Raw genomic sequence first — 15,198 nt, forward strand, 5'->3', positions numbered from 1 at the left:
CCCTGGTGAAAGTCTAGGGTTTATTGGTTGCTTCTCGTAGTTAAACTCTAAACCCCACCCAGTGCAAATCATCCTGCCATAAAGCAAATTAAGTATTACTTTAAAACTGTGATCGTACAAAAATACCACTGAATGCATTGGTTACGAGTAGCAGACAAGTAGTACTAGAGGTAGTAGTAGTAGCAACAATATAGCAATATTAGAAGCTGCAGTGGTATTCATAGAAGTAATAGCTGTGTATGGGGAGTGAACATGTGACCATTGGTTCCCCAAAATACTTAGTGACTTTACATTATAACATTTTTTGAAAAAAGCTGAATACAAGCATGCCTGCCCTTGCAGAGCTAAACATTTTGACATTTGAATGGTTTCTGTAGCTCAAAGCAGGAAGGGTAGAAGCAGACCTCAAAAGCTTTGGGCTTGAACATACTGCATGGATTTTAAAAACAATGCCAGTCACTTGGGAATTGTCTGCACAGTGTGTGTGGGTTCAATTCAAAACAGATGGCATTCCTTTTCGTTTGAGTTGCCTTTGAGGTTGCACGCAATGGGAAGAACAAAGCTTTTTTATAGTTATTATTATTTATTTGCGTTGTTCTTTTTACATCTTCCACTCTGTTCTGGCAAATTAAAGCCACAGTACAGTTTGTCCCAGAGAATCACCCTCGGATATGTGTAGATAAAGATTCTTGGTCCATTTTCAAAAATACTTCCGGTGGGCTGGGGAGGAAGTTGGAAAAATAAATCCTCGCACGAGCACTTAGGGAAGAAAAGGTATAGCTGTGGATATGTTGCAACATTTTGTTGGCACTTTGAAACTTTAAAAAGAAACGGCTGCACAAAAGCAATATCTTTACTTAAAGACATAATCAGACAGAAAGAACCACACAGTACAAAACATTGGCTTATTTCTGTGCTTCAAATGTAAATGTATACAATTTTCACTTGAATGCACTGCAGTCCTGCAGTGTTTGTTTGTTGTTTTGACCCATAATGAGGCTCTGCAGTGACTATCAGGCTGTGCCATCATAAATCTGACCCAACTTGCCTTTACATTGCCTTTTGAGTCCTATCTTTACAAAGAGCAGAAACTCAGTGACTCTTGTATCTTAAATCTGCTCTGGCTGAGCTACAATGGCTGTACAACTGCTTGAATAATTTAATTCAAATGCCACTGGCCACTCAGATGTCCAATCAAATGATAAGGTCACTGTTGTTTCCCATGGGAGAAAGTTGTCTTGGAGAGAAGGTTCAGTGGCTGCGTTAAGACCAAACATCACAATCTAGATCTGCAAGCTTTACAAACAGTGGTGAAAAGTAACAACTTACATTTACCCGAGTACTGCTTCAGTAAAATTTTGAGGTATTTTTCATGAGTATTTTCTTTTTATGTTACTTTACGCTCATACCTCACTACATTTTATAGGGAACTTTGGGAATATTCTTTTTGCTCTACTACGTAAACTGCTGTATTTATTTCCCAGATTAAGATGTCCCATTAAAAATATAATATGATTATAGAAATAGATACAAATCCCCTTACAAAAAAGCAGAGTCTACCTCGGACCCTTTGTCACAAGTTTCCAAAGTCTATGCATTGTTAGTAGTTCCACCAAAGGGTGATTTCCCTTCTACTGTTCTCACAAGATTTAATTTAAGTAAATTGTTTTGGTCCAAATAGATTTAATTTGCCCAATATTTTGCAAAAAATACCACAAAGTTGTGTAGCAGAACTTTGATATTTTTTCTGTATCTCCCATTCATCATCTCACAACTCCCAGATTCATGTTGTAACCCATTGGCAGAGGCCCGCTTAGATTAGGAACAGTAATACTTAACTGGGCAGTGTTTAATTTAATTCAAACAGGAATCAACAATCCATGATGCAGGAGTGGATACATATAGTAAATAATATTTATGTTATGAAAAAGATTGCTTTCTCTCTTTGCCTTCGAAAAGTGTGTTCATTTGGCTCTGGACCAAGTGGCTGAAATATGTAAGATTTTGTCTATTGAAGGGTAAATTACCTTATTATGTTGTTCTGTTCTGACTGCTATTCCAATTTTATTTCAAGGCTCCTCCTGAAATATTTTACAGAACTTTTACATGAAAGTGTATAAAGTTCTTACATTTTGGAAAATCTGAACAGTAGGGGAAATTTAACTGTCTGCCTTGATTTAGGCCTATCATTAACACCCATCTGCTTTCCAGAAAAATTCAAAATAAAATGAAATAAAAAGAACTAACTCACTGAACTTTCCAAGACTATGGAAATCTGATAATAATTCTTCAGGTGGTGTTTTCCCCTTAAATTTTCTGCCGGAAGTGACGCTAGTAGAAAGAACTTCAGCGGAAGTGAAAAACGTATACAACAAAGATGGCGTCTCCCGGCGAGGCAGTGGTCGATGAAGCACACGTGGGGAAAAAGAAGAAGGTAATTACGAGTCATTCATTAATTACAGCGTCTAACCTTTGTTATATTCATTACCTGAGCGTTAGCAGAACTGTGCTTCTCAAACTGATACACAAACGTAGCATTAGCTCGACTAGCATCGGACAGCTAATGCAGACAGCGCGTGTTGATCCTGGAGCGTTTGAGCTGACCCCCAGTTCAAAACAACTACACAAAACTCTGTGTCTTATTTTAAAAGTCTCTGCTGCTAACCTGCTTCCGTTTCCTCCCCTTTGACAGCCTCCAGCTCGATACTGGGATGAGCCACAGGAGAAGGAGAAAGATGAAAACAAAGTGGGAAAAGACGGTGGAGAGAGTGAAGGAGGACAGACTCAGAAAGCAAAGAAAAGAAAGCAAGACCAGGGTCAAAAAGAGGGAAAGAAATTCATATCAGGGGTAAGAGAGTGAAAGTGATTGTGGTATGATCAACTCTGCATCAAAGTGTTACTGTTCAGACAGCTGGGAAATATCTGCAGAGTATCTAAGTCTATATTTATCTCGAGAGCAATTGATGTGCAGCAGTTGCAGTACAAAGTAGGAAAGAAAGCAAGTACAATCTCAACAAGGTGTAAATCTAAGATAGTTACTATGCCAAAGAAACAAGTTAATAGTTTCCATAATAAAGTAGATAAAGTAAAGGATAAGTTTATGTGTTTTTTATATAGATGTTTTCATACAATATCAATCTAAAGTACAGGTAAGTGTGTTTAATTAATATATAGGTTTAATAAATCTGTAAAAGGGAGCATTCAGGGGCTAACTGTTTGTTAAATTCATGGTCTGATCTGATTCAATAATTTTCAGTTCCTTAAAAGTTTTCAAATTTGTTTATACTTAAACTTTAAGATTGTAAAAAACAGACCAACCGCCTCTTATAGTCATAAATATAATGTTCTTTATCAGCCTGTTCCAGCTCTTCAAGTAAGCAATATGTTTACTAGGGCTGACCCAAAAGCTTCAAAGCTTTGATCGTTGTTATGGTAATCAATGTCCAAATCGGAGTTCGAATGCTAAATTTTTCTATACCGTTACCCCAAATAGCTCATAAAAAAACTTAAGAAACAGTCATTCAACATAATCATTTATGCATACATATTAGTTATTACTTATTCTTAGACAAGGACATTCAAACTTGGCTTATTTTTGTGACTCAAATTAATCCTGACATATTACATATCTTTGGTTTTTTTTTAAATGTGTATTGTCAATGTAATACAACATTAATCTGATTCAAAGCAGTTTTGTAAGACTGAAATGATACAATGTAGTTTTTACCAAGCCACTGTGTTCAGTCAAGAATCCTGTACTTAAAGTTGCAGTACATTGCCTCACTGTGAAGCAGCCTTAGCGACCAGAAGAAGAGGATTTTTAAGTTTAAGTATAATATTTCTAAAGATGTATATTTTCATGCACGTGTACTTCTTCTGATTTATGTTTATACTCCCTCAGAAATCTGACCCTTTCCCTGGACCTGCTCATATTCCAGAAGACAGGATACAAAAGTTCAAGAGGAAAGATAAAACTAAAAAGGTACGTACCCCAGTGTGTCCTGTTACCAGTTACTAGTTAATAAGAGGAGGTAGCCAGCATCTTACTCCTTTCTTGTTTTTGTCTTAGCCTCGTCGCAAGCAATACAAGCTGAGAGACATGATCACTCGCTCAGACGAAGCTTCAGAAATGGCTCAGAAACAAGCTGCCCGGTTGGACCTCCTGCTCCCAGAGGATGCAGGGTAATTTCCTCGATAACTTGTCTGGCTGCTCCGTGTCACAGTGTATATTGTGACAGAGAATAACCAGTGACAAATATCACTGTAAAATATTGTTTCAAGTCCTGTTTGTGACTTGTTTTCCTCTAATCTCAGGTTTCTGGAAGGAGATGAAGATGAGGACACATGTACAATCTCTCAGGAAGATATTGCAGATGCTGTGGATATAACATCTGGGGCAAAGGTGGGACATGGACCGGACTGTAGTGTAGATGGTGAAAGATTTCAATGTTTTTGCTTTTCAATGCTTGGGCCTTTGCTACAAAAACGTCTCTGTTTTGACTTTTTTTAAAGATTTTTGATTGTTAATTTACAGCAAAAAGAAAACATGATTAAGTAGCAATTTATTTCACTAATATGGCTTAAAACATCATGAGCCATACACAGCTCAGGCTGTTGCCAATTTATTTTATTTTATTATTAGGAGATCATGTATGAGGGCTTAACTTGACGCATCCAGTGTGTTTTTAAATATGTGTTTTAGTTTTCTTTAAAAACGTAACCATAAAAAACAAGTAAAATACTGGGTGTTAAGGAAGGATACAAGACCGTTTCATCAGTTTTGTGTTTCAAAGGCAGTTTGAGGTTCCCAGGTCTGATGATGTTGCCCTGGCTGTTTACTTTTTATTCATTTGTTTTTTTGTTTTTTCTCTCCCACTTCCTCCTCAGTATTTTCATTTGAAACTGTCTCAGTTTGGACCATATCGTGTGGATTACAGCAAAACTGGACGGTCAGTGTCTCACTCGCCATACTCATACAGATCATGTATGAAGTGTTTGTCTCAGGGCTGCTGCCCCAGCCAGTGATATGAGTCACACAGCTCAGCATTACAACAACATGGACTCCAGGCTAGAGAGCCGTGTGCTTGTGTACAAACAGGGCTTGATTGACATCTGCTTCTTCAGTTTTGTTGAAGAATTTATAATTTATTAGCCTGCCATCATTCTTATTGGTATCCCATAATTTTAAGTGTAGCTCCAACAGAAAACACTTGTGTTGCATGAAGCCGAGCAGTACAGCAAACTGTGTGCATCACGTTGCCACAGAAACTTAAATGCATTCAGTTGGTGATGCAGAAAATCAGAGCAAGAACATGGTTTTGTTTTGTTTCATTGTAACATTTATTTAAACCAGGAAGGCCATTGCAAGCAAGCTCTCTTTTACAAGGACGTCCTGATTAAATTACAAATGAAAACAACATAAACACACTACAGTATACATCGACTAAACATGAGAAGTGTGGCCGATAACTAAAGTGCACATTAAAAACACACAAGAGGCACTGCATACATCAACAAATACTCCAAAACATCAACACATAGGACAACATCAGCTCAAGGAAAACACAAGCATTCACTGTGCTCTATGTCCATCAGTAGAGATTTAAATTGATTGTAACGGATTAATGTGTCTAATTTCAAGAGCTTCTGAAGGGTTTTCCACTTGTGTGGGGCATAATATTTAAATGCCAATGCCTGATTTCAGTACCGACATAATGCTCTTTGAGATTTGTAGTGTTCTCCTGCCATTTGCCCACGCTGACTCTAAAAGAGGTCTTTCATAGGTCCGCAGGTGGCATTATGTATGTTATTTGTTTACTATATTATTAATCAGGATGCCGTTTACTTGCATGTGAAATACTGTATAATTCTGTCAAGTCGCAATAACTTCACCACTTCAGATTATGTTTGTATGCTAGGTCCTGATTTACTCAAGTCGGTTTTACATTGCTGGTCTGTTACAACTAATAGAACAACGAGCAGAAGATAGCTTAGTCTATTGTCATTTATTACAGATAATAATTAAGCAATACATTTCTTCTCTCTTTGATTTGGCCAAAAACTGAACTGATTTGCACTTAGCTCTAATATGGGATAGTGTCAGACCCAAATGCAGTATAATTTTGAAATCTGCAGCATCAGTGTTGCACCGTAAATGTTGTCTGCTGTTTCCCTGTCAAAGGCTTTTTTCGGGAGGCGTTTTCCTTTTCCAAATCGAGGGTCTAAGAATATAGGATGTGCTGTACATATCAAAAAGGCAAATTTGTGATTTTGTGCTGTTTAAATATAATTGACTTGATTTAAAATGTGCTAAAATGCTCTGCAGAGTTAAGGGAAACTGCAGAGTAGGGTTATAACTTTGTGGCTTAATCACTTCAAGTGAGCCCTTTTGTACTATGCTGAGTATTGTTTTAAATTTTTAGGTCGTGTGTCATTAACAATGTGTTCTCCTAACTTCAGTCACCTGCTGCTCGGTGGGAGGAGAGGCCATGTTGCTTGTATAGACTGGCAGTCCAAACAGCTCATGTGTGAGATAAATGTGATGGAGTCTGTCAATGATGTAAAGTAAGTCATTCAAACTTTGCAGCACTAAAGAACACAAAACTTTAATATTCAAGCTTCACCAACCAGCAACTTAATCAATTTCTGCTTTTATGTAGGTGGCTCCACAGTGAGGCCATGTATGCAGTGGCTCAGAAGAAGTGGCTGCATATTTATGACTCCAACGGTATAGAGCTTCACTGCATCCGCAAATTCAATGATGTCCTTCGTATGCAGTTCCTTCCCTACCACTTTCTACTAGCAACAGCGGTGAGTTGACTGAAATTCAAGATTCAAAACATGAGTTTCATGAAAGCAAAACTAAGTAGTGAGGTCCTGGTAAGCAACAATAAAATAGAACCAGCAGAAACAACAAATCAATACAATTAATTAAAACATTTTTTTAAGATTAATAAAACAATAGTGAAAGGATAAAAGCAGTACACATTTAAAAGTGCAAATGCATTATTAAAATGGTTCATATGAGTTTTTTTTCCCACTCACTGTATAGCATGTTTAATTTAAATGTATTAACACAATAGCAAGAAGTTGTCTTCTGTTGAATACTGAATTTGCCACAAACATTGGTGTTATCTATCATAGTTGTTCCCAACTGGTGGGTCGCATCTCCATTCTGAACGAAAGTGACTTGTGAACGTGTCAAATTTGTGAAAAAAAAACCGCTTAATTTTGAAGTACCGTGGATTTCTGGCACAGAGCTTATTTTTAAGTGATGTTTTTGTTTATTCTTGCAACATGTTTGCATTTCTTTTTGTTCTAAGCCAACATGTTTACATTTTGTGAAATAAAATCGAATATGTGGTAATTTAGCTAATGTGTGGACCTTGAACTAATGACCAAAGACAAATCTGGACTCTGAGGCTGGACCAGTTGGGAACCATTGATCTATGCTCAACACATAGACGTCTTCTTTTGGTTGAACCCTTATTTCATTTTTTCTTTATTTAATTAGGTCAAAGCCTCGTTAAGATTAAAGAGACATGACTAAGAAGGCAACAACATTGTTGCAATAATGACAAGAAATACAAATAACATAAACCAGCTAAATCAACTTATCATACTCTATTAAAGAGTGTAAACAATATCCAGGTATCCAAAATTATATATTCAAACACAATATCCAAAACTGTCTGAAGGAGTTTTCAGAATCTGTCACTGTGGACAAAGTCTGAATTTGATTACATATTGACAAGATTTTAAAAGTATGAAACCTATCACTGGATTACTTTGATACTGAGGAAAAATAAAAGGTCCTGAGCTATAAGGATCACTTTTCCATGATTTCTAAGCTGATTATGGATGTTTATTCTCAGTATACACTGGAGATAATGACATGATTTAAAGTGGCTTAAAGGGATACGTATCCGCTAAATGTCTATGTGTATATCTATTACTTGTCCTTTTTTGGGTAACGTATTCTTTTATTTAGTTGTGCGTATTGATAAGTGGGGCAAACTAAAAGTATTATTTCCATTATTTCCTTTAACACTGACTTGAATTTACCGGCAGTCATCAGCTCTGACTAACTTCACTGTTCTCGCTCTTGTCTTCAGAGTGCTACAAGTTTCCTGCAGTACCTGGACGTGTCTGTGGGAAAAGAGGTGGCAGCCATCTGCACCAAGACGGGCCGGCTTGACGTGATGTGCCAGAATCCTCATAATGCCATCATTCACCTGGGCCATTCCAACGGCACCGTCACCCTCTGGTCACCCAACCAAAAAGAGGCACTCGTCAAGATGCTCTGTCATCAGGGCGGTGTGCGCTCTGTTACTGTGGACAAGACGGGCACGTGAGTCCCCTTAAAACATTACACTTCTTCTGTGGATATTGGATTTTTATAGCAGCAAGAAGCTGTAAATAATTATGTTCATTATGGACGTTGTTTCAAGTTAGTCCCATTAAAAGCAAATCCTTTCTTCTGCCCAGAGACATCATACTTAAAATGATTTCTTTTTCTTATATTTGACCATGCATTGGATCTAGATTATTATTTTTATGACAGGACATAACGTTTTGAAAATGACTACAAAGAAAAAGAAGAAAGTTGTTTCTGGATACATACAGATTAAAAGTCAGAAATACTTAATTGATCCCCAGGGGGAAATTGTGATTCATTACAGTCTGAAATAGGAAATAACTCAAAAAAATATAAATATATGTATATAAAATAAAATATGTGCATTAGTAAAAAAATAAAATAAAATAATGATATGTGCATTATGCTTTAATTTCACACCAGTATGTGAAAATGTAAAATATGTATAATATGCTGAGCATGTTAAGTGTGTAAAATATAGAAATATTAAAATATGTGCCTTATACCTTATAATACATCACAGTTTGTCACATATCCTTAATGCAGCTTTTCATTGTAATGTTCCATGAATTTCATGTAGTGCTAGTGTTTCCCAGGCACAATAATGGTTTTTAGAACAATTTTTAGAAAAAAATTCAGAAATGGTAAACAGCTTTACTGTGAATCTAAGTAGATTAGATCTAGAGCAGATGTTACATCTTCAGTTATGAGCAGTAAACTGCAGTTTTCTCAGTGTCCACCAGAGAGCGATCTGTTGATATGATCTCTCCCTTTGGCAGATACATGGTGACATCTGGTATGGATAAAAAGCTGAAGGTATATGACATCAGAGCCTTCAAGCCCCTCAAGTCCTACTTCCTCCCTTCTGGAGCTTCCTGTTTGTCACTGAGCCAGAGGGGGCTATTGTCTGCAGCCACGGGGGATATCGTTCAGGTCATTATCACGTCCAGAATTTATGATTTAATACTGAAAACAATTTAGCACACAGAAAGTGATGCATTCGGAGAAGTGGTGTGTTTGAATGAACACAGCTGGAATTTTAACATTTTAACATCTAAACTGTCAGAGTCAGAGCTGAGAAAAAATTGCATTAACGTTGTTTTGTTGTCCATCTAAATGAATTGTAGGCATGCTATTGAAAGTATGACAGTTCTTAGTTGTTATGTTTTTTTATTGAAGTTATCTTGGTTCCTGCAGGTCCTTAAAGTGTCTTAAATCATTATTATAAATATTAGGCCTTCAAAGTCATTAGAGGGCTTAAATTTGGTTGTAATTGTCACAAAAATTCGATCGAATTTCTTTTATTCTTCTTGTAATTTCCTTTTGTCAAGATACATCCAACATTTCTTTGTGCAAATGCATTTTCCCAAGTTATAAATATTTAAACCTACCACTGAAACTTATGCTTTCCTGAAGTTTTAGCCTAACTCGCTCTTAGAACCATATTCCTACCTAAAACCTACCTCTGCGCTGGAGTATATACACTGCTTACCTTTGGTAATCTCTTCAATGAATGGAAGAAAAAATCATTTGTCCAAAAATCAGTCTTGACTTTGGTTATCTTTAAAAGGTGTTATTAAATATGAGTGTCTGATACCTGAAGACACACTGGTTATTTATCTGCATTATCGACCTTTGACCCTTCAGAAGTTCAGTTCAGTTCAGAAGTTAATGTACTCTGCTTTTGCATTGTCTGCAATTAAGGGTCATGCCAAGGCAAAAGGCCTTAACTTGCATTTTATCTTTCACTTTGTTGTACACTGTTCACAGTGTAAGCATGCAGAGTGAGGACAGTGATAGTTTGGAGATATGAGTTCAGTGGTGGAAGATGGTGTTATTTTATTTTATTATAATCAAACATTCATTTAACAAGGTGAATTCACTTAGAGATTCAGTATTACACTGCATTGTACACATTTGTAGATTCACAATCAGTGTATTATCCAGAATAAATGGCAGTCAGTGCGCTCCCAGTTTGGAGGACCAGATAGAAGTACTGGGGCACAGAAGCTAAGAAATTTACTGCTTGGGATGTACTGCTTTGCTTTTTCCAAAAGTCGCCTTATAACTAACAAACAAACAAACAAACAAACAACCCAATCAGAGACAGCAGACAACCAGCAATACATTATGTTCTGTGAGGTGAAATTACTGTTTCTGTCAAAGGAGTCTGTTGGTTGTGGATTGGGTAGCAGCCTCCTAACAAAAGGAGCACCTAAAAGAAATCAACACCATTTTAAGTGTATTCCATATTTAGATTATTTTGTCACTAACAGAAACAATAATTTTACCTCACTGCACACAGGAGCTGCTGGTCCACTGCTAACTTGAATCTTAAGTTTGTTTGTGTTAATTTTTCAAACTGTACGATCATGGCTTCCACAATAGCACGTGGGTTTTGTGGAGTAGCAACTCATCCTATTCTTAACTTCTTGTATGTGTGAGTGCTGTCCTGCGTGTTCTTTAATGAAGCAATAGGAGAAGATATCCGGTCTCAATTAAGTATTTTATTAAGCAGTGAAGGAATAAAATTACAGAGCTTTGGGTCAACTCTTCCTTTCCCTGACAAGCAAGAAAAGTGTGTCAGTTCACGAAGTCTGACCACCTGTCTCTCCCTGACCCAGTATCTTTTAAGCGTTACATGAGTCATTGTGCATGCAGGGCGCTGTATGTACTCTTCTTTTTACCATATAAGGCTGCAAAGCATTTCACACTTCAACTGTTTACGTCTAATAGTTCTGCTGCACAACTTCACACCCGAACTCCCCTTTCCCATGGTCTTCTTCACTTCTGCAAGGCAAGCACATTCTTTGTTATACAATTGCAACACCATAGTTCTTTTCCAGCACAGCCACACCTTCAGATCTTCTTAAGATTAAATGAGATCAATGACGTAAGCATACCTGTACCCCAACAGTTTATATGTTGCAACAACATCATGCAGAAACCTACGTCAGATGGGAGAAATTTTCAAAGAGCTTGGGAAAATAGTGTTTTTACACTAAAGCATGTTTACTTAGATCAAAATTACTGTGTATTCTAGTTTAATCAATTTTATGATCTTTTTTTGACTTTTGTGTCTGATTACCTTGAAAAGTGCTTTATAAATAAATTATTTTTATTATTATTATATTATTATTATTATTATTTTTTTTTTTTTTTTTTTTTTTTTTTTTAAAGAGCCACCCTTTAATATGATATAAATAATAATAATAATCAAATCAAGTTGTAAGATGTTTTAAAATCACTTTACTTTGATTGTTATTTGATGGTACATTACCAACTCATCATTAGGACCAAATTAGGCAAACTAATATTTGTGTTTAAATTTACTGCAACTTAACTGGTTTCCAAAAGCATACAACCACAATGCACTTTCTGTGTGTGTGTGTGTGTGTGTGTGTGTGTGTGTGTGTGTGTGTGTGTGTGTGTGTGTGTGTGTGTGTTGTGTGTGTGTGTGTGTTTTGTGTGTTTGTTGTGGGGTTTTTTTTAACAGCGATGCGCAAGGCGCACCTCTTTACTTTTGAAAACTGTCCCTGCAGGTGTACCGAGACGTGTGGAATACTCCAGTGACTAAACCCTACATGGCTCACAGAGTTCGAGGAACAGTTTGGGGGATGCACTTCTGTCCCTTTGAGGATGTCCTTGGGGTTGGGCACGGAGACGGTTTTACCAGCATGCTCACACCAGGTCCGGCATGATTTTACATCATATCATATTTAAGAATCGACTGAGTAACAAGTTTGAAACTGAGGGTAAAGTTTGATGTGGGTTCAGATAGATGTCGACATGTGTTTCCTGATGGGTATAGCCAGCTATAACTGCTGCTGTTATTAAACTCTGAATTCAGATTTTGAAAATCAACCATGCATTACTTTTTTTGTGCATAAAAACATTCCCATCTTCTGTCTTCCACCATTTATATTCAGGTGCTGGAGAACCTAACTTTGATGGTTTGGATGCAAATCCGTACCGCAATGTAAAGCAGAGGCAGGAGTGGGAGGTCAAAGCCCTGCTGGAGAAGATCCAGCCTGAGCTCATCAGCCTCGACCCCAGTGAGCTGGGACAGGTGGACCGCGCCACCTTTGAGCAGAGGCACCAAGACAGGGTTACAGCTCTGGTCAGTGTCTGGAGGCATCGGATTAGCACACATCAGTATTTTTAATTTTAGGATACACATCTGTATATTTTGAAATACTGACTCTTGATCATAATAGGCATATTGTCATTTGCAGCCTCCTAAAAACTGTTTTTCCTTCACAGGGCTTTGACCCACTTGCAAAAGAAAAATTTATTCCAAAGCATAAGAAAAAAGGTCGTAGTTCGGCTGGCAATGTTGAAAGGCGAAAGAAACAAGTGGCTCATGAGGACCAGAGGGTAAGTGATCCAGAATACATGATAAAGGTTGATGCAATTACGTGGTGATCTCTGCTGTATGTGGAGTGTTCGGCTCATCTGTCTTGACTTGTTTATCCCCTCAGGATGTAATCAGGAAAACTGCAGAGGACAAAATGAAGATTGAAAAAGAGAGAAAGAAGAGGGAGAAGAAGGAGGCGGCGTTATCCAGCAAGAGATCTGCTCTGGACAGATTCAAAAAGTAGAAAAGGAGGACCCTTTGTGCAGCCCAAAACCCAGTGACATTCTGTGGGAGTGACCTTTGAACTTCATATATAAACGGACACATTACGCCTTTGTGGGAACAAAACACGCTCTGCAGAAATTCTGGATGCAGTCGGCCAATAAAGACTCATTCTCTTGGGTGGCAGATCATCTGTAATCAATGTTGAGTGCAGTGAAAGGGCAGTTCTATTTAATGCCTGTAGCCTGAAGCACTTCCTGTCTACATGAGCAGATAATGTGAGGTGCCACTGTTGGCATGGGTGTCATCCAGAATTTGTGTCAAGATACACTTTTCTTCTACTGATAAAACACATTTTTCACTCATTTTTGTCAAATAGAGTTCTTTGGTTTCTTAAACTGACCGAGTGTATGTCAAATATTTTTTATTAATGTGTTCTAAAAATAAAGATAATGCCAAGCTTCTAGATTCAGTGTGATTTAAGATGACTGTAAAGCATATTAAAACATGAGCATTTTGAGATTTGTTTCAAATGTAAAGTGCACTATAAATAAAAATCTATTATTATTATTTATTATTATTATAATGATCACACATTGTTGGCACTTCAGTTAACCCCTTGACAGGTTGATTCAATTTAATTTCTGATAACAGCACAAGCAGCATCTCTCTCAAATTCATTAGCAGGCTTATTTAAAAGATGTCCATTCTACAGTTGCTAGTAACAATGGTAGAAGACAAAAAAATTATGTTAACGGCATAAGATTTTCTAAATATTGAGATCAGATGAAGATGAAACATAATTGCTCAAGCAACTCAGAAAGTAAAAAAAAAAAAGAAAGTAATATGACAACCGAATCATTATTGTCTATCCAAAGTGCAACGTCAATTATAATTCTATTCGATAATCAAATAGGTTGGCTTTAAATGTTCTTCATGCCAGTTTAAAAACTGGAAGAACTGGTTTGCAGTAACATGCACTTTATCACTGGAATAACTTGCTAATAGGACAAGGTCATGATGCTCCTCAGAGTGACATTAAAAGTCTAATTATTGATGGCTTAGATAACAATTGTGAATATGTTTTGTTTTAGATGTTTATGTCTGTCTTATCTTGCTTTGATAGGACAGTTGAAGATAGACAGGAATGAGGGGAGGACATGCTGGGCCTGCTGGTTGGACCTCAAATCCCAGAAACTGCAGTAAGGACACATCTTTTCGTACACCGAGCAATGCCCCAGCGAATGTTTTAATAAGTGTGTCTGTGCATAAGGGCTACTTTTTGTCTATATGAGATTGATCAGGCAAGTGTGTGCATTTGAACTCAAAGAAATGCACAAGCAGAGTTCAAATGCACACACTTGCACAGGCACACTACTGGTATGCATAATTGTTTTACATATTGAGATTTCTGAAAAATGGGAAGCACTGAGCACAGGACTGCACAAAGGAGACCTGGATTATACTGCACGAGTTGCATGAGAGTTTGTAAGCAGATGTTTTGATATTTACATATGTTATGTTTTTCACACATTATAATTAACAGATATACAAATTCTCTTTTGTGGGTGAAGTATTTCTTTAACCTCCCTTGCATCAGTTGTGATTGAGAAAAGGGAAACCCAACATGACAGAAATGCTGAAACTGCTGTGTGTGTGTGTGTGTGTGTGTGTGTGTGTGTGTGTGTGTGTGTGTGTGTGTGTGTGTGTGTGTGTAGTAACTTTTCTCTTCTAAAAAAAGACATCAGGCAAACATGACATAAGATTCAGAGCCGTTTATTGGTGACAGTATTCAATTAAAACACGTTTTTCCTGAGTGTAAACACACCGCCTCTCACTTTGTTTACATTGTGGGTGGAGTAAAACAGCCTGAGGCTTTATCCTAACACATTGTAAACTGTCTTTTGAAACATACTTAGACCAAACACACACTGACATCGAGCTGTCATTCACACTCTACTTAATGTTTAATCTCCCTATTGCAGAGAAAGGTAATAAATACTTCAGTGGGATTATAGCTGTGTGTCACATCAGTTTATGGTTGTATTTTTTAAGTCAAAACTGGCTGAATACTTCTTACTGTCTCCACTTTACTGTCCAATTAATGGCAGCTTGCACAAATCATCATTATTAATATTGTAAAACATAATATTTATATTCATCCTGTGCTGAGGTGTTTATTTTCTGTTTTTCACACAAAAAGGTTTTAGCAAATATTTGTATTACTTTCTTACTGTTTGTA

General features: G+C 37.1%; 1 protein-coding gene across 1 annotated transcript; it reads left to right on the plus strand.

Moving 5' to 3' along the window:
• The first annotated feature begins 2,349 nt into the window (after positions 1 to 2,349).
• Positions 2,350 to 13,045, plus strand: wdr46 (WD repeat domain 46). Its single transcript, XM_042491805.1, has 14 exons — positions 2,350 to 2,434; positions 2,693 to 2,848; positions 3,902 to 3,982; positions 4,070 to 4,182; positions 4,315 to 4,402; positions 4,888 to 4,949; positions 6,460 to 6,564; positions 6,660 to 6,810; positions 8,115 to 8,350; positions 9,157 to 9,310; positions 11,920 to 12,067; positions 12,307 to 12,497; positions 12,641 to 12,754; positions 12,859 to 13,045. The coding sequence occupies exons 1-14, from the start codon at positions 2,378 to 2,380 to the stop codon at positions 12,976 to 12,978; spliced, it is 1,776 nt and encodes a 591-aa protein (XP_042347739.1). The 5' UTR covers positions 2,350 to 2,377; the 3' UTR covers positions 12,979 to 13,045.
• Positions 13,046 to 15,198: the final 2,153 nt, after the last annotated feature.

This window comes from Plectropomus leopardus, chromosome 8 (assembly GCF_008729295.1).
Source record: "Plectropomus leopardus isolate mb chromosome 8, YSFRI_Pleo_2.0, whole genome shotgun sequence".
NCBI lineage: Eukaryota > Metazoa > Chordata > Actinopteri > Perciformes > Serranidae > Plectropomus > Plectropomus leopardus.